This window comes from Amblyomma mixtum, chromosome 10 (genome assembly GCF_055824585.1).
Source record: "Amblyomma mixtum isolate Tamu chromosome 10, ASM5582458v1, whole genome shotgun sequence".
NCBI lineage: Eukaryota > Metazoa > Arthropoda > Arachnida > Ixodida > Ixodidae > Amblyomma > Amblyomma mixtum.
This window is the reverse complement of record NC_143021.1, coordinates 134,535,495-134,553,578: the sequence shown is the minus strand read 5'-3', so window position 1 is coordinate 134,553,578 and position 18,084 is coordinate 134,535,495. Positions and strand designations below refer to the sequence as shown.

General features: G+C 42.9%; 1 protein-coding gene across 1 annotated transcript; it reads left to right on the top strand.

Annotated features, from left to right (window-relative positions):
• Nucleotides 1-392: 392 nt before the first annotated feature.
• Nucleotides 393-17,219, top strand: LOC149327013 (uncharacterized). The gene is made up of 4 exons (XM_089563749.1): nt 393-2,253; nt 2,946-3,006; nt 3,070-3,235; nt 16,510-17,219. Exons 1-4 carry the CDS (start codon nt 1,105-1,107, stop codon nt 16,628-16,630), a joined length of 1,497 nt encoding a protein of 498 aa, XP_089419875.1. The 5' UTR covers nt 393-1,104; the 3' UTR covers nt 16,631-17,219.
• Nucleotides 17,220-18,084: the final 865 nt, after the last annotated feature.

Sequence of the window (18,084 nt, the reverse complement as noted above, 5' to 3'; positions counted from 1 at the left end):
GTGGCTCATGTATAGAGAAAGGAGTGAAATTCAATTCCTTATTCAATCAATTGAAGTACTTCCATGTGTGTTCTCCAGGTCTTCCTCCTTGTTTGGCACATGATTTATTCGAGGGCATTGTTTCATTTGACCTCACTTTGTATATTCAGCATTTTGTAACAGTCCTCAAGTGGATCTCTCTACAAGACCTAAATCAGCGCATCAGTTGTTTTCATTTTAAACATGGTGATTTGGCTGACCGACCGTGTGAAGTTCACCTCAAAAAAACGCTAGGAGGCCATGCTGTTCAAAACTGGAACATGTTGCGCTTTCTTCCGTTGTTCCTGCTTGGTTCAATTCAGTCAACTGAAAATCAAATCTGGCAACAAGTTTTTTTGCTTTCTGAGATTGTCCAGCTTGTTACTGCACATGCAGTCACACTCCCCATGGTTATGAGGCTGCAAGACATTATAGAGGACTACATGACAGGCAGAGCAAATCTCTTCCCTGATGTTGCCATGAAACCTAAGCATCATTACCTGCTTCATTACCCCTTTCTGATTATGCAGTTTGGTCCACTGATAAAAATGTGGACAATGAGATGTGAAACCAAGCACGGCTACTTCCGCAAGTGTGCAAGGAATTGCCAGAATTTCAGAAACCTGACACACACGCTTTCTGAGCGCCATCAGCTTTACCAGGCATATAAGAACACGGGAGAAGGTGTTGATGGCTTAGTCAATGCTTCCTCATTCTCGAGTGAGCTTTGCACACCAGAAATACAAAAAGAAGTACAGGAGGTGATCTCTGACCAAGGAAATATATTATCAGCATGTCAAGCTACTATCCACGGCCTGCTCTACAAACAAGATATGCTTGTCGTTATGAGGCGGGTGGACGGGGCTCCTGTTTTTGGGGAAATCAGGCTTATTCTTGCTAGCAATGACAACCACTTTTTTTTATTAAGGACTGTCCACACAAGATATGAGCCTGCTATGCAGTTCTACAACATTGTCAGCAGTGACGGTCCTTTCAAATGCATGAAGCTTGAAAGCCTCCTTGATTGGACTCCATTAGTGCAGTACAAACTTGCCCGCAACAAGTACCCTGTTGTTGTCTTGAAGCATGCTATATTGGATTTTCCTTGATTTCTTGCTTTTGACAGGTGGAATGGACTTGCAGCAGCATATTTCCAACTGGCTACCGCACCTGGACAATGAAGTGGTGCAACATATTGTACAGAAACTGCTCGACTGTGGCGTTCAGTCAATTGAGCACCTTAAGTATATTGTAGAGGCTGACCTAATCTTCCTGAACGCAGTCACCAGACGCATTCTACTTGAAAAATTCCAGACAGCTGCTTCCCCAGCCGAGCAAGTAAATATTCCACAAGGAAGTGAAGCATCTACAAGCTTGTTATCCCAATCTTTTGATATTCCATGGGATGCATTTTCTCCCGGACTCATAAAAGCTTGTCAAAAGGGCAGGCGCCCACTGAAAAGTGATCTGAATGAAATGGTCAGGATAATAAGTGAAAGGGTGCTTACCTGCTACCAGAAGCCCGGGCGCAAAGAGCTGCGAGCCATTGCGAGTGAAATTGTCAGCAAGTTTCCAAGAACTTTTGAGGACACCCTGAATGGTACCGTCATAGCAACAGGACTGGAAACTCTTCTATGGAAGCTGGAGAATTGTATTAATAACAAAAGAAGGCACAGTTCTCAGAGTACAAAGCGGTGTGTCTCAGAAGCGGAAGAGTTGGCCACAAAAAAGCCGCAACTACAAAAGGACTCTTATGGCTGCGTAGCCTGGCAGCCTGACCTTCCTTTGACGGAAACGGCTGAAACTCAAGAGAAAAAAAGAGAAGAGCTGCAAACCGAATTCAGGCTGGCTTCACCAAACAGTTCTCGGGTCGCCCAGCTAATGAACTATACATATCCATCGCAGAGGAAGATGATCAATGGCAGCAGAAGTGTGCTGATTGTGAGAGGAAACTGGCCGTTCCTCTTCAAAGAAACATACTTGTTTTCACATGTCAGTGTATTGCTAGGGTTCAATGCCTCACAAACATTTGATGATCATGTGAAGACTGTTGGCCGACAGGTTTTTAGGTATGCTCACAGTTTAATTAAGAAGCCAACCGTCAGGGCATGCCTAGAGGAGATTGAAAAAGCCAGAATTGAAACGAAATCAATGACCGTAGAGTACGAAGCCACTCCCCTCCTCCTACTTGCCATCTTCGATGAAGACCGGGAGCTATTCTGCAGTGTAGTCGAGGTAAGCATTGCAGTCTAAGATATGGATCAAATCCGGAGCTGTCCGCTATGGCATCCCTCATAGCTCAAGTGTCAGTTTGGCGTTTTCAGCCCCACATGCAATACTATATTGCAATATCTCTTTTCTACATTACTGTTATTATCTAAAGGTAGCATCATCTAATACGATTAGATAACCCAACATTATCTAAAGCGGCTACAACTAAAAAATGTAGCGGTGATTGCCTCACAGACTAGCCTGTCAATGACGTGGTTAATCCCCTGTGACATTTGAGGGGGCTGGCAGGTGCAAGGTTATTCACTACCGGTCTGCCGGATTAACTGCAGTGCTAGGACAGTCCCTTGACACCACCTGATGGAGGGCCTCTTTTGCTCTTGAAAGGCATTTATGCTTTGTTCTTGGGCTGCATTTGACTAAAATAATGCAGTGTTTATGTATTGTACACAATCCAACACATGTAAATGCCTGTGTAGATTTTTAGGGCTTTAACATGTGGTTGACACTTATTTGTTTACAATCCAAAGCATTTCACCACGCATTGTTGGGAAAAATAAGAGCCTGAGCGCAGAAATGCCTTATTTATACTTATGCTTCGCTACATGCTTATTTGTAACTGGCTTAAAGTTGCAGCTTTCACGTGGTGCTACTTTAGTAGACAATTCTTATACACATTTAACTCTCTCTTACACCAGGAATCTGCCAGTGATGATGACATCGGGGACGTGCCATGTTCTCCTTTCATCATTGCAAAAGGTATAATCCTGTGTGGTGTCACACTCGGCCGAGTATTCCTGATTTAAAACTTGTTTTGTGCAGGAGGCAGTTTCCTTACGGCGAAGAACTTCACTGTATCCATCGACACCTTGCCAGTTATGCATGCAACCAACCCGTGCCAGGCTTTCAAGCTGATGTTTCTGGCACACTTCGCTTTCAATGTTGTGTACCCCAAAGAAACAAGCCTCTGCTTAGAGTTCACACAGCGGTAAGTACTTATCTCACTTGTTAACTGAGTTGTGATAATCTTTCTGGTTTTGGTTTGGCACTTCTCGCATAAGCAGTGATGATCATAGTTATAGGTAAGCAATCTTCAAAAAGAAAATTTTTGCTGAACCCAGACAACTAATCAGCTATGGAATGAAATTTTGTTGCTGCTGCTGCTGCTTGTTACTGCAGCTGGTAAAATAGCGCTCTAAAGAAATATGTAGAAAGGAAAGACAGATAAAACTATTTTTTCTGGAATTGATCTTCAACCACTTCTTCACAGATTATGGCTGTACTACCTGATTTGCATGGTGCCCAGTTACTAATATGCAAGGCCTGGAGAGGGTGGTACTATATTGCATCTGAGATTTTGTAGCAGTGTATGGCTATTTTGGTGGAAGTTATACACACTGCTTGCTCACAGGGTTCATAGGTATTTGGCCAGGGCAGCACAGGACCTGGGGGAGAGATTTTGCTGAAGAGTGAACATGTGCACGCAATGCCAGTAACCCTTTTGTCGCCATGTAACCATCCATTGTTTATGGATAGATTTGAATGTGTCACCATGTAGATTTGATGGATTTGATAAGTCATAGGTGGTACTTCGCAGAAATTGTCAGCATTCTTTCGCTATTTGTAAGTATGAGGACTTGTGTTCTTGTAAGTGTGAGACAAACTTTCTGATGGTTTGATCGTATTTTCACTACAGCTGCTGGGGCTTCTTTGTTCTTGAGCTCTGGCAGCTGACGTGGTTCTGACATTATTTGGAGAGTATGCTATAGCTACGATTCGGACATTCTGGCTTGTATATATATGGGTGTGTTCAGATAAGAACGGTAATCGAGGCCCCATGACCATTTTTTGTTTTCAATTAAATTTTTACATGTGATGAGCAAATGTGTCCACACAAAGGAATGAACCTTAGTTTTGCAAGAAAATTCATAGCCTTCTTTGGAAAACATCGCATATCACAAGAGGTGGAGAATGTCATCTTTCTCCATTTCGGAAAGTTGCAAGTTTGGGGCCCTTCTGCATGCACCATAATTTTTGTCACGCATGAGTATTTTCTTAGTTAATCCTTAGCACCTTGACTGTACTCTTGCAAACATTAGATAACATTTTGTTTCTTTCCTTCTTCTTCCGGCAAAAAATCATGAACTTTTCTCAAGAACGGCAAAAAAAGGCACTTTTCAGCGCAACCGTTATGCAAGATGTGTTGAGATATCACCGCTGAATTTTTTTCTCAGTATTTCCCAGTTACTTTTCCTCATTTGAGGTGAATTTCGTAATTCTGGACTGGTAAGTTTTTTCTCTATAGTATGTAAAAATTGACAAAATTTCAAATAGCTAAAAAAGCGGCAAGTTTGCTGTGGATTTGAAAAAAAAACCATCTTTGTTATTCCTAAAAATTTCCCTGAACACTCCTCTGTACCTCGTAAGTATAACATACTAAAATGGTCTGTAGTATATTGTTTGAAATTGAAAAATAAATACAAAATAGAGTTCATGTTTTCCATGTTTTCAGTCTTTAGTATTGCGTAGTATTCTGTTTTATGAAGCGCAAGCATCAGAACATGGATATAGTACTGAATCTAAGTGGCTAAATTTGAAACGATGCAGTTTCTGAGTTCATAGGTGTAATTTCATAGTGTGTATTTTCCTATAATGAAAGATTTCATGGTCCTGCTTGCTTTGCATATTCTTTTAACACAATGACTTATATGGCTCGAGGCATATTATAGCACGTGCTTTTAGGACCAACTTGTTTCATGGCTTTTAACATCCCAAAGCAACTCAGGCCATGGGAGATGTCGTAGTGGAGGGCTCTGGAAATTTCGACCACCTGTGGTTCTTTAATGTGTACTGACATCGCACAGTACATGGGTGCCTTGCATTTTGCTTCCATCGAAACATGGCCGCCGTGGCTGAGATCGAACCCGTATTCCTCGGGCTGAGCAGTCGAGTGCCCTAACCGCTGAGCGACAAAGGCGGGGTTAACTTGTGTTTATTGGGAGTTTACATAAGAATTCAATGCGCCCGTCGCTACTCTAAAGAAGCCTTTATTGAGCTACCTCCGCTACAGAAAACAGCCGCGCTTGGCAGCCGCTCCGAAGCTACATAATGCCTCGCGAAATCCGAAAGTTGATAGCACCACACGTCCTTTCAAGAATGTTCCCAGCTGCTGACAGTGCTACCACGCACCCTCACTGTGCTAGATTTGCAGGTAATCATTCCTCAGGCAACAAGATGTGTTATTCAAAAAGCAAAGAAGTTGGTGTATGAAAAAGGCATGTGGTCAACAGAGGAAAGATTCACGAGATATAAGCAAAAGCATGGTGATATCAACGCGGTTTTAGAGTATTACATTATGGATACACTCGATCGCTCCAGACAAATTCTGAACACTAAATATATGCCATAAGAATGGAGAAGGAAGGTGAGAAGGAATTAGTACTTAAACACTTCATGATCCGGTCCTCGCGAGAAGCTTACCGTCTTTGCAAGCTAGCTCACCCTGCCAGCCATGTCCGCCTCATAAAATTTCATATCCTTGTGAACTAAGTGGCTGAAACGCTGGCTGCAGTGGCACGTGCTATGCTAACTTTGAGGTGTGCCTTGAGGGACTGCAGGACGCGTCCAGAAGGTCCCTTTCTCCTGAAGATGTGCAGTCTCTGTGCATGCCAAGAACCTACTCCTTGTTTCCTCAGGAATTCTTGGCACTGCAAACAAGATGGAGTTTTACTTGCAAAATATCTGAAATGAGCAGTGACGACGAGGGGCTCACTGCCACATTGGAATCCGATGAGCTATATAGTTAAAAAAAAACTGACACCTTTACCATTTATGACGGAATTTGAAAGAATGACCATTGGATAGATTACCTACGTCTATGAGATGTGTACAAGGAAGGGCTATACATGAAGAAAAGCACAGCTGGAAGACTGTGCTGTTCTGCATTTTGATTTCGCCAAAAACAGGAGAGTTTTGCTTCCAGACGCAGTAAAAGCATACCATTGGCAAAAAGTCAGCTTCTTTACCTTCGTTGTCATGGCAAGAATATTGGCGGGGATCTGTGCTGCTATTTTCGACAATGTGTATCATGCCTCAGCTCTTGCATGCTTGGCTCTGTCAGAAATAAAGGCCACCTCAAGGACAATGCGCCTATCTGCACAAAGGTAATTTATGTATGCGACGAGGCTCCGTTCACTTAAAGAATAAATTCGTCTCATGAGATACAACGCACATTGTCAAGAGGCAAAATGGATGTTTTATGCTACTGGGCACTGTAAAATTACTTCTACGGCTTTGGTGGCTTAGTAAAACAATGAGCAGCACACCACAACCTGCGAGCGCCTTCAAGTCAGGCCATACAAATAGCCAGCGGCTTTGTAGGCACGATTCAAGAAACACTTAAGGATATTATCGTTCTGGAGCTTCCGCCAATCAAGCTTACAGCCTCCCAAGAGAAAAAGAAGGAAGAGTGGAAAGCGGCAAGGAATGTGCATAGAGTTAGATGCTCCACATCTAGAAGTGCATTCAGTCAAATGAAGGCAGCGCTTGCTACGTGGATTCGACCACTGTTAGGAGTGGAAGAGAGGTTTTGGCTTCGTGCTGCACAATATACTGCGCAAATGTCGCACAAACTGCTGCCTTTATTTTTTTTCCCATAAAGTCCTACAGTGCTGCCTTATTACACGAGCACACGGAAAGGCACGATAGGGCGGGTGCTCACTCCATGTTTAATTGATTGCGTCCTGTCATGTATTTCTGTCTGCTTGTCTAAAAAGTAGCACTGATTGACATGCCAGAAAAAGAAACGCATCAGCAACTGGCCCCACCATGTCTTTTCTTAATGGAACCTTTATTTCTTGTTTACGCTTTTCTTTACTTACAACCTGTACATAAAGCGGCACCATATTTAGAATTGCGTTCCGACTTATACTTGTCCTGAATAGGAACTGAAAATAAAATGGTACCCACAGAAGAAAAGACATTTTGTCTCCAGTGCACCTTAAATGGACACTGAGGAGAGCACTATTAATATTTTTTTATAGTAAAATCCGATAGTTCGGCATGTCATGGCTTTGTTGCCACTTGGCCAGCAGCGAAAGATGCATTTATTTCTAAGAAATTTGGATTCGAAGTTGAAAAAGTTTTTCCCGCCGCTCTGATTCAAACTTGGGATTCGTCTATGACGACAGAGGACTAAGAGACGTGAAACATGACGTGCACATGACGTAACGCAGACTCCGTGATTTCTGGCTGCCAGCAGTGCGGCCTAGCAGCAGCCGAAAAGAAAGCTACCGCCGGCCGCACGTTGAAGGCATCTATCGGCTATTGCGGCCGTCGCTACAGTCGCTTCGATTACGTTTGCACTGGCGTTTTGCCAGCGTTACGATGGATCTCGTTCTCGAAGTCGTCAACGAAGTTCTCGCAAATAGACACCTTTAGCATACCGTGTACCTTGTTACCGCTAGCGGAATACCGGGAGCCCGCCTACCGCCGGAAAACAGGCGCTGATTTGTCCCGATGCTTCAGGAGCGCGCGTAGCAGCCGGGCACGTGGCGCCATCTGGCGACGTCAAGGAGATTTGCGCATGCATTGGCTGCGCCTCAGTGATGCATGGTTTCTCGGTTCCTGGTGTTGCTAGAACCATTCGTTCTAGCAACACTGTTTTGTTCTATGATCTCATCACGCTTGTACTTGCGAGTTTGGCCTGTGGCGGCGATACCTGTACTTTGGTTCTTGCGCTTTTCTACGTTACAAGAGCTTTGTTGTCAGTATGAGTGGCGTTTTTGTAATCAGGAGCTGGTATTCTGTCGATACAAGCCAACTTCAATTTCTCCTCAGTGTCCCTTTAAGAATGATTTAACCCCGAGGTGTTAGATGTAGATTTCTTCCAAAACCACTAGAATTTTCATTTTTATATGAAGTAACGAAGAGTCTAGTATCAATAGAACATTTATTCTATACCAAAGCACCCGACAATGTAGAAAATATGGAGTACGCCAAATGTTCGGCCAACATTGGGTAATTCCCGAGAAATTCCTCAAAATAGTGAATTTACGTATTACGATTGCAAAAACAAGCTGCAAAAAATTTAAAATGATTTTGATATTAAACGAGGTAAATTGTTACCTCATTTGGTCTGTGTCCAGTTTAATATCTGATGGATATGCTTTGTAAGAGAGAATACTACGCAATACTAAAGAATGCGAACATGCCCTCAGTTATGTATTTACTTTCACAATTAAAACAATATGCTAGAAGGCATTCTTAGTATGTTATACTTACGAGGTACTGAGGAGTGCTTAGAGAATGCTAAAGAAAATCGAAAATGATGTTTTTTTTAATCCACTGCAAACCTGCCGCTTTTTTGGCATTTCTGAATTTTTGCCAATTTTGAGGCGCTATAGAGAAAACACTTACTGGTCCAGAATTAAGAAATTCACCTCAAATGAGGACAATCAACTGGGGAATACTGAGAAAAAGATTCAGCGGGGATATCTCAATACATTTTGTTGTAAATTGTTGTCTAATGTTTGCAAAAGTACAGTCAAGGTGCTAAAGATTAACTAAGGAAGTACTTATGCGTGACAAAAACTATGGTGCATGCCGGAGGGCCCCAAACTTGCAACTTTCCGAGATGGAGAAAGATGACATTCTCCACCTCTTGTAACATGTGATATTTTCCCAAGAAAACTACAGTGTTTGTTGCAAAACCAAGGTTCATTTCTTTGTGAAGACATATTTGCCCATCACATAAAAAAATTTAATTGAAAACAAAAAACGGTCATGGGACCTCGATTACCATTCTATCTGAACGCACCCATATATATATATTTTCATAATTCAATCTTTTCTCGTGTTTTTTTTTGAGAAGGCAGCTTTTGTTTTTATTGGTAAACATTATTTCATATGGACTGCTAGTTTTTTCAGCAAAATCTTGTGTAACTTGTGTGAAGTACAAAGTCACTTAGAGTATGTCTTGACGTTTTTGTCAGTATGACAAAACATGAACCAACATGAACCAACTCGCCCAAACTAGAGTTTTACTTGACCATATTTCTCCCACAATGGGCCCTTTCCTCTTTCGAAGCTTCCGCACCGAACCTGCCATTACATGTCTCAACCTGATTGCCATCTCAATGTGCCAGTCTCAAGTGGTCTCGTACTGCTTGAACCAAAAAATAGTTCCCTTGGAGGTTCAGTCACTATTCTGTGTTCTGCAGCCAACTTGGGGGCACGTCAGGTGCGTCTGCAAGATACTCAAGTCTGAGTTGGCGTCAATCCTGTCTTTTGTGTGCCTTCTGTGTCCCCGTTTCTTGTGCCATCACCAGTTTTTTTCTTTCAACACGAACCAACTCTCCCAAACTTGAGTTTTACTTGAAGCATCGTGGTAGCCAGAACGTGACCCCTTTTCTTCACGCTCATGCATGGCTTCAGGTCACTTTCCTTGCTCTTACTTCAGCGAGTATCAATGAGGAATCTTGAAAAATGAGGAAAAACACAGTGACACCAGCAAAAAAAGGTGAAACATAGTGGTAGCACTTTCACTACAGCGCATTATGGAGCCCATGCACCTTGCATAGGGTGGTGACAAATTTTTCTTGTTGCATTTCAGCATTTGTGCTGTCGTCAGTATTATGACCTAAAGACGATACTGGCTTTCCCATGGCATTCCCACTTCTTTTGAAACCGTTATTTAGCTCATGAAGATGATGCTTTAGTCTTCCATGCTCCGCTCTTAATAGTGCCTGCAGAAAAGACAGCATAGCAAAATTTTGAAAGCGTTAAAATGGGTGACAGTGGAATTGAAACCTTTTTCCGGTTGGTAATATAGAAGATTATACCAGCATTATATTTATCATCACGGATTGAATTTCTTTGGAGGAGAAATTCTAGAGGCCTGTGTACTGTGCGATGTCAGTGCACGTTAAAGAACCCCAGGTGGTCGAAATTTCCAGAGTCCTCCACTACGGCGTCTCTCATAGCCTCAGTCGCTTAGGGACGTTAAACCCCATAAACCAAACCATCACGGATTCCTTCTGTACCTAAGTATTACAGTGCCTTGGCTGAAAACTGGCGTGAAGGTCTGGCATACCACTTTTCTTCGTACACATGGGCAAAAGTTGAGTGGGGCGAAACAGCTATTGTCAGCATGAACTGAACTTGTTCAGCTTAAACAGCAGGCTGTGCGAAGTTAGCCTGGCTAGATCAGGTTAGTTTTAACCTTACTATGATAATTAATTTTTTTCCTGTACATTAATAAGGGCTCTTTCCATCTTTTCTGTTTTCTTTGAAAACTGTCACAACGCACCAGCAATTCTAGCACTTCGGCTTTCTTTTTCTTTCATAAGTTGTCTTGCTTAGAACTGCGCGCAAGGCAAGGCAAGACAGCTTGTTAGGAGAGTTCATTTGCACAGTCCATGGCTACAATGCAAGAGGCAGGACAGGAGACTGGGGGAAGCAAATGAATTTCAAAATAAAAACAAACACTGCCGACATAATGCCAGGCACAGGAAATTAAATCTGTTTCTAAGTTGCCAGAACACTGCACAAAATTATTGTCTAGATTTATGCACATAGCAACAATGGTAGCACTACAACCATTCTCTACAAAATCATTCCAATTTTCTGTGCCCATTTTCTTTTGCCATTCAGAATTGAAAACATTTGTTTTGTCCACAACAAGTTTTTCTTATGACGAGTAAATATGGCCTCACAGTCCAAAATCCTGTGCTTCAAAAGGTGATGATTAGCACAATGCCTAGTCTACATTTAGGTTTGTAATTAATGCCTAAAATCAAGCAGTACCACTTTGCAGTGGCAACCACTGGGTGCCTAAAAGAAGCACTAGTTATAATGAAAATCTCACAGAGCAGAGTATGCACAAGGGAGAAATGGTGCACACATTATTTCCTACCACCATTAACGGCAATACAGCTTGACACAGTCAGATGTGTTCCAATTCAGATAATACAAAGGGCGTCCTGAAGGCAGTTTTAAGTTCGATAGAACAAACCAGCACAACTGAGACGGGACAAGGGCTAAGCCGTGAACTGACAAAGCTCTGTAAGCACAACTGTCCTCCCTTACCCCTTTCCCTTCTGCTGCAGCAAAGCTTATGGGTGGAATGAATGTCATTTAGATGGTCCTGCCTGCAACAAACGACGCCTGAAACTATGCCACGTCTGTAAGCACATGCACTCTTTGCAACCCTCTGTAGCAGCGAGTTATACAATTATTTTGGCGAGCTTCAGGCATACATATTGTCTCCTTCATTTTGAAGAGCACTGGAAATGTCTGTTCTGAAGGTCAAGGGACAGAGGGAGGGTGGGTAGAGGATGGGAGGGTGTAGGATGACACCCACAGGGCAACTCAACATCCCCATCTTGGTGACGTCTTGTGCAATTGCACCAGTCACCCTCCCCTAAGGCTGGCATGGCTCCCACCTGTCGGAGAAAGGTTCACTGCTAATGGAAAGTTTGGGTTTTTTCTCTTGCGTATTTTGATTTGCATTCATTTCATGTTAAACCTGGAAAGCGCATAAAAACAACGGACAACAGAAAAGACAGACACACGAGCGCTCGTGTGTCTGTCTCTTTCTGTTGTCCGTTGTTTTTATGCGCTTTCCAGGTTTAACATGTCTAACCAACTCGCCCAAACGCAGCCATTATTCATTTCAGCATGAATTGTTAGGCACTGTGACTATAGCTGGATACAGCTGAAGAATGCACCGGCAAATGCCCCTAAAAAACCAATGGTGTCGACTGATTCTCATGACTTCATGGTTAATTCCCATGCACTTGCTAATCCTTCACACCTGCTGGCAAAGGGAAAGGATTAACCACAGATTAGCCAAAATAACCACGACATCATAATGGTTGGTTGGTGCCATCAGCTGGAAGACTCCCTTTCAGCGGTATCTGAGCCTACAGTCTTGAGCTGTATACTATACAGGATAACCTATGCATCCAGCATTGTATATTGTGGTGGCACACGCATCGCTATGTGCTGTCTGAATAAATTGGCTCCTCAGTTAATTACGTGAGGATTGCTGATGAAAGATACAGCATTGTTATTGCTGCATTTGACATGAAGCTTTCTTTATGGATGCGCTGTAAGCCACACATAGTTCTTCCAAAGTGCATCTGTAGGGGGAAGTAAATGTGGAAGGAGTGAGGAGCCCAGGATGCTGTACAGACACGCTCAGCTGTGTTGACTAGCCTCGAGGACAGCTAAGCATGATAGTGAAAGTACCTTTTCCTTGCAGCCCAGTTCAAACTGAGTGTAAGCCAGGATACTGAAAAAGGCTGTTAATACTTGCATTATTGAGGCCTGCATGTTAACCGTACTAATGGCGTCTGGAGATAATGCTACAGCACTGAAAATGTGCGACTTCCAATGCTCAACCAGAAGTTTTATTTGAAGCTATTGCTTAATTTTGTTTTGATTCTGCCTACAGTGAATATTTTGTATGCAGCAGGCACTTTATTCTGGGACAGTGGAAGCTTTGTGCAGATGTGAGAGGGTAATGTCACATTCCCTTAACAGCGTGCTCTGCAGCACTAGACATCATTTTAGACTCACATATCACTAGTGGGGCATTAGTAATAACAATCCTCTGCTCAGTTCTGCTAATTCCAGCTTCACTAAAATGTGCATATCCCTTGTCACGCATCTAGATCTTTGTAAAAACAGAGAACGCAATTATGTACTGCAAACTTATTACCTGTCAAAAAAGATTTTTGCTCATGGCTGTACTTTTGGGTGACACAAAATAGGCATGCTGATGATTCGGCCTGTGTATTTGTAGACATTGCTGCCCTGGTGTCAGAGAGCGCTTTGAAGGAACATTGAATGCAAACTTAAGTTGACCTTTGTCAACAGGTTACTGTGGTCTTATTGCAAAGAGACTGAAGCGGTGCTTTTATAAGCTACTTAAAATGAAGAAACAAAGTACAGGTGTTGTCATAGTTGCCTCATTTTCTAAGAGTAGACTGCAGTCTATTGACAAGTCAGATTTCTGAGTGCGGATCACAAGGCCCTAAGGAGCCCCGCAACTAACTTCAAAATGTGGTCATGAAGTTCTTCAAGGAGAGGGCTGAGTCGGGCTGGTTGGTTCATGTTGAATGGTACGGCAAAACAGCGCTGACGGACGGGACGGAAGAAGATGAGACAAACACATGCGCTGACTAACAACCAAATGGTTTATTGCGAAAGAGGGGTGCAATATAAAGCATAGAAGGGAAAACTGCGGCGTAAACATGACAAGGCACACATTCGGGATATCATCAATGATTAAGAAAAGCGATCTCCTGTGGGAATAGAGCCACCGATGGTTGGCTTACACATGAGTTGCCTAATGTGTGAATGTGAAAGGCCTCCGATATCAGGCGTGAGGTGTGATCTCTATACTTGGCGATGATAGTGGTTTGGTCTAAAAACGCCTCACATTTGTCGCAATCTGCGAAATGAATGACCATGTTATTTCGGCGTGACTTGTTTTCTATGTCTTTCGCGTGTTCGCGTAGCCGATCATTGACGCACCGTCCGGTCTCCCCGATGTAAAATCGGCCGCATGACAGTGGAACCTTGTAGATCACACCACAGCAACAGTTGACAAATTTGTTTCTGTGTTTCTTCTGACATGCCTTCTTTCCATTTTCCTGATTCACTCTCTTGCACAGGCCTCCCAACTTGTTCCTGGCTGAGAAAAGGAGCTTCACGCCGGCTTTGTTCACAATCTTTTTCAGGTTGTGCGATACTTGATGAACATACGGAATACATGTTATGTTCTTGTTGTCCAGTTTGCGCTTCTCCTTGTGAATTCTGCATTCTTTTAATATCGACTCTGCTATGCCAGATAAGACCTTCGTCGGGTAGCCTGCAGCGGTAAGCCTAGTAACCTGCGTGTCAAAGCTGGCTTGGGTTTTATGCGCACATGATCTAAACAGAGCGGCTTTCATGCATGTTTTCGCTATCCCGCGCTTAACTATCTTAGAGTGGGCCGACCGGAAGGGGAGCAGGCTCTTCTGGGATCGCGGGGAGTACATCCAACAGATATGGTCACACGATAGCTCAAGTTCCAGATCTAAAAACCTTAGTTTGTTGTTAGTAGGTAGCTCTGTGGTCAATTGTAGGTTGTTAAGTTCAGTACTGCACAAAGTAAGCTGCCCCTTCCGTGTCATTGTATCTGAACGAGGAACGTGGCAACGCGAGGTAGCGGTGTTCCTGCAGAAGTGCCTGTCGCACCTTGAGGTTGAAGATCCTTTCCTCATCAGAAAGCCTGAGACCGTGTCGACATTTCTTCAAAACGAGTGTCCTGCCGACGTTAGCGCGTTTTCGGTGGATGTCAAGGACTTATACTACTCCCTGCCGCAAAGCGCGGTGATCGCAGAAATCAGCAGGTGCATCGACCGTCACGGAGTTACAAAGTTCCAGAACTCTAGTGGTATGAATGTAAGCATGTTTCTAGAAATGCTCCACTTTTATTTACAGTCCACGTTTGCTAGAGTTGACGATAGTTTTTTCATCCAAAAACAAGGTGTTTGTATTGGATCGAGCCTCGCTCCCGTTCTCAGCGATCTGTTTTTAGCTTCGTGCGATAGACAACTTCAAGCCAAGCTTGACGGCACCGTTGTTAAAGTTATGCGTTATGTAGATGATTTTTTAGTATTTTATCTCAAAGGTGACGCCCAACAAACTGTTGCTCAGATTTTTGACGTGTTCAGTACTGAACTTAACAACCTACAATTGACCACAGAGCTACCTACTAACAACAAACTAAGGTTTTTAGATCTGGAACTTGAGCTATCGTGTGACCATATCTGTTGGATGTACTCCCCGCGATCCCAGAAGAGCCTGCTCCCCTTCCGGTCGGCCCACTCTAAGATAGTTAAGCGCGGGATAGCGAAAACATGCATGAAAGCCGCTCTGTTTAGATCATGTGCGCATAAAACCCAAGCCAGCTTTGACACGCAGGTTACTAGGCTTACCGCTGCAGGCTACCCGACGAAGGTCTTATCTGGCATAGCAGAGTCGATATTAAAAGAATGCAGAATTCACAAGGAGAAGCGCAAACTGGACAACAAGAACATAACATGTATTCCGTATGTTCATCAAGTATCGCACAACCTGAAAAAGATTGTGAACAAAGCCGGCGTGAAGCTCCTTTTCTCAGCCAGGAACAAGTTGGGAGGCCTGTGCAAGAGAGTGAATCAGGAAAATGGAAAGAAGGCATGTCAGAAGAAACACAGAAACAAATTTGTCAACTGTTGCTGTGGTGTGATCTACAAGGTTCCACTGTCATGCGGCCGATTTTACATCGGGGAGACCGGACGGTGCGTCAATGATCGGCTACGCGAACACGCGAAAGACAGAAAACAAGTCACGCCGAAATAACATGGTCATTCATTTCGCAGATTGCGACAAATGTGAGGCGTTTTTAGACCAAACCACTATCATCGCCAAGTATAGAGATCACACCTCACGCCTGATATCGGAGGCCTTTCACATTCACACATTAGGCAACTCATGTGTAAGCCAACCATCGGTGGCTCTATTCCCACAGGAGATCGCTTTTCTTAATCATTGATGATATCCCGAATGTATGCCTTGTCATGTTTACGCCGCAGTTTTCCCTTCTATGCTTTATATTGCACCCCTCTTTCGCAATAAACCATTTGGTTGTTAGTCAGCGCATGTGTTTGTCTCATCTTCTTCCGTCCCGTCCGTCAGCGCTGTTTTGCCGTACCATTCAACATGAAGTTCTTTTCGGCGCACATGCCACAATTTGAATTGAGTCACCGGAAAATTTTTCAGTTTAGTTTTCTCAGCAATAAATGCATTTTTTTGCTGTTACCCAGACATCAGCAAATTGGGAAAGTGCAGACAAAGTGGATTTTTCCCGAGAACAACAGGTTGCATGGCGTTGTTTTTGCAACCCTTTAAAACCTAGTGATGGAGTTCAGTGAGCAGCTTTCACGCAAGTAACAAAGCAGTAACAAAGCACTATGATCATTAAAAACCTTATTAAAGTGAACATTTAGAAAAGGTTCATTTTGGCTTGAAGTCTTGTTTTGTACTGAATACTAAAGATTACTGAATACATTCACTAGTGCACATGATGAAACTGAAATGTGGGCTTCAAAGGATTAAATTTTTGGGGGGAGGAAGGGTGCAGTCTTCTCGCAATGTTTATTATTTCTTTGAAGACAATATAGATATTCTCACTGTCCAAAGAGTAACAATGCTCTGCCCTTGCTTCAGGACCATTGCCGCTGTGAACCCTGTCCGGGGAACCAAGGCAGAGCGCTCAAAGAAGAAGCAACACTGCCTCTCTCCAAAGGTTGCTTCCCTCATCACATCGCTGCAAGACTTTGACTTTTGATTTTCCTGATATTCGACAGTTTTTTAAATCAATATTTTATGTTTACGCGGTGTGATAAAGCTTTGACTTTTGATTTTCCTGAAATTCGAGTTTTTTAAATCAATATTTTATGTTTACGCGGTGTGATAAAGCAAACAGCCTGTGGCATGCTTTATCATGCAGTACTAGCATCAAGCAAGCCACAATTTGCCCAAGGAGCCTTGCTTATACGTATACTTGCTGTTAGTTAAGTGACTGGCTGTATTACTTGTAGTGTTCATTCTATTGTACCATATTACTGTTTTCATTTTTAAAGTTGTTGCAGTCACAAGATTGAATGCTTACAGTTACACTGTGATAATGCAAACAGCCCATGGCATGCCTTATGTCCTGCTGCTTGCATCTTGCTGCTTAATGTAGTACTAGTCTCAGGCGCAAGCCACAGTTTACCTAAGACACTTTTTTATGTACATTTTTATTACATTGTAGTGACTGATTGTATTCAATGTAAAACTACTTTCTGCATTGTATTGATTGTAATCTATTACTATTTTCATTTTTATATTGTAGTCACAAGAGTGTATGTACTATGTATCGCGTGTTGTGGAAATAAACACGCCCTGTAAAATGCTTCTTTCAGATAAACGGGCACATTGTTCGACCTCAAATTTAGCATAGAAATGGCATTTGGTCGGCAGAATTGTGTAATACCACGTTTGCTTGGGGTACTTACCTGATTCGAACAGAATAAGTCAGATATTCACATCGTCTGCGGCGACGACGAAGGAAATTAAGCTGCTCTGTAAGCTATCGCACCTGTGGCACCATCTCGTTTGTTGGTCGTGAAGAATCAGCAAAGGAGGGGGTTCGGGGGGTTTGAAGTCGCTCTTTCAACTGGTTTTTTAATGCTCACAAAAAATTTAACTTGCTGAAAACTTAGTTTTGCCAAGCTAAGTTTTCAGCAAGTTAAATTTTTTGTGAGCATTAAAAAACTAGTTGAAAGAGCGACTTCAAACCCCCCGAATCCCCCTCCTTTGCTGATTCTTCATGACGAACAAACGAGATGGCACAACCGGTGCAATAGCTGACAGAGAGCAGCTTAATTTCCTTCGTCGTCGCCGCAGACGATGTGAATATCTGACTTATTCTGTTCGAATCAGGTAAGTACCCCAAGCAAACGTGGTATTAAACAATTCTGCCGACCAAATGCCATTTCTATGCGAAATTTGAGGTCGAACAATGCGCCCGTTTAGCTGAAAGAAGCATTTTACAGGGCGTGTTTATTTCCACAACACGCGATATGGGGAACCAATGTTTTATGGTTACACTGATAAGTCAAACAGCTTGTGGCATGCCTTATGTCCTGTTGCTTCTATCTCCCTGCTTCATGCCGTACTAGTGTCAGCCAAGACTCAATTTCCCCAAGATACCTTATTTATGCATATACTTGCTGTTACACTTTAGTGGCTGGTTGT

Coding starts and splice junctions, on each gene's coding strand:
- LOC149327013 (XM_089563749.1), top strand. CDS start 1,105: ATGCTATATTGGATTTTCCTTGATTTCTTGCTTTTGACAGGTGGAATG. Junction 2,254..2,945: donor TATTCTGCAGTGTAGTCGAG/GTAAGCATTGCA, acceptor CTCTTACACCAG/GAATCTGCCAGTGATGATGA. Junction 3,007..3,069: donor TCCTTTCATCATTGCAAAAG/GTATAATCCTGT, acceptor TGTTTTGTGCAG/GAGGCAGTTTCCTTACGGCG.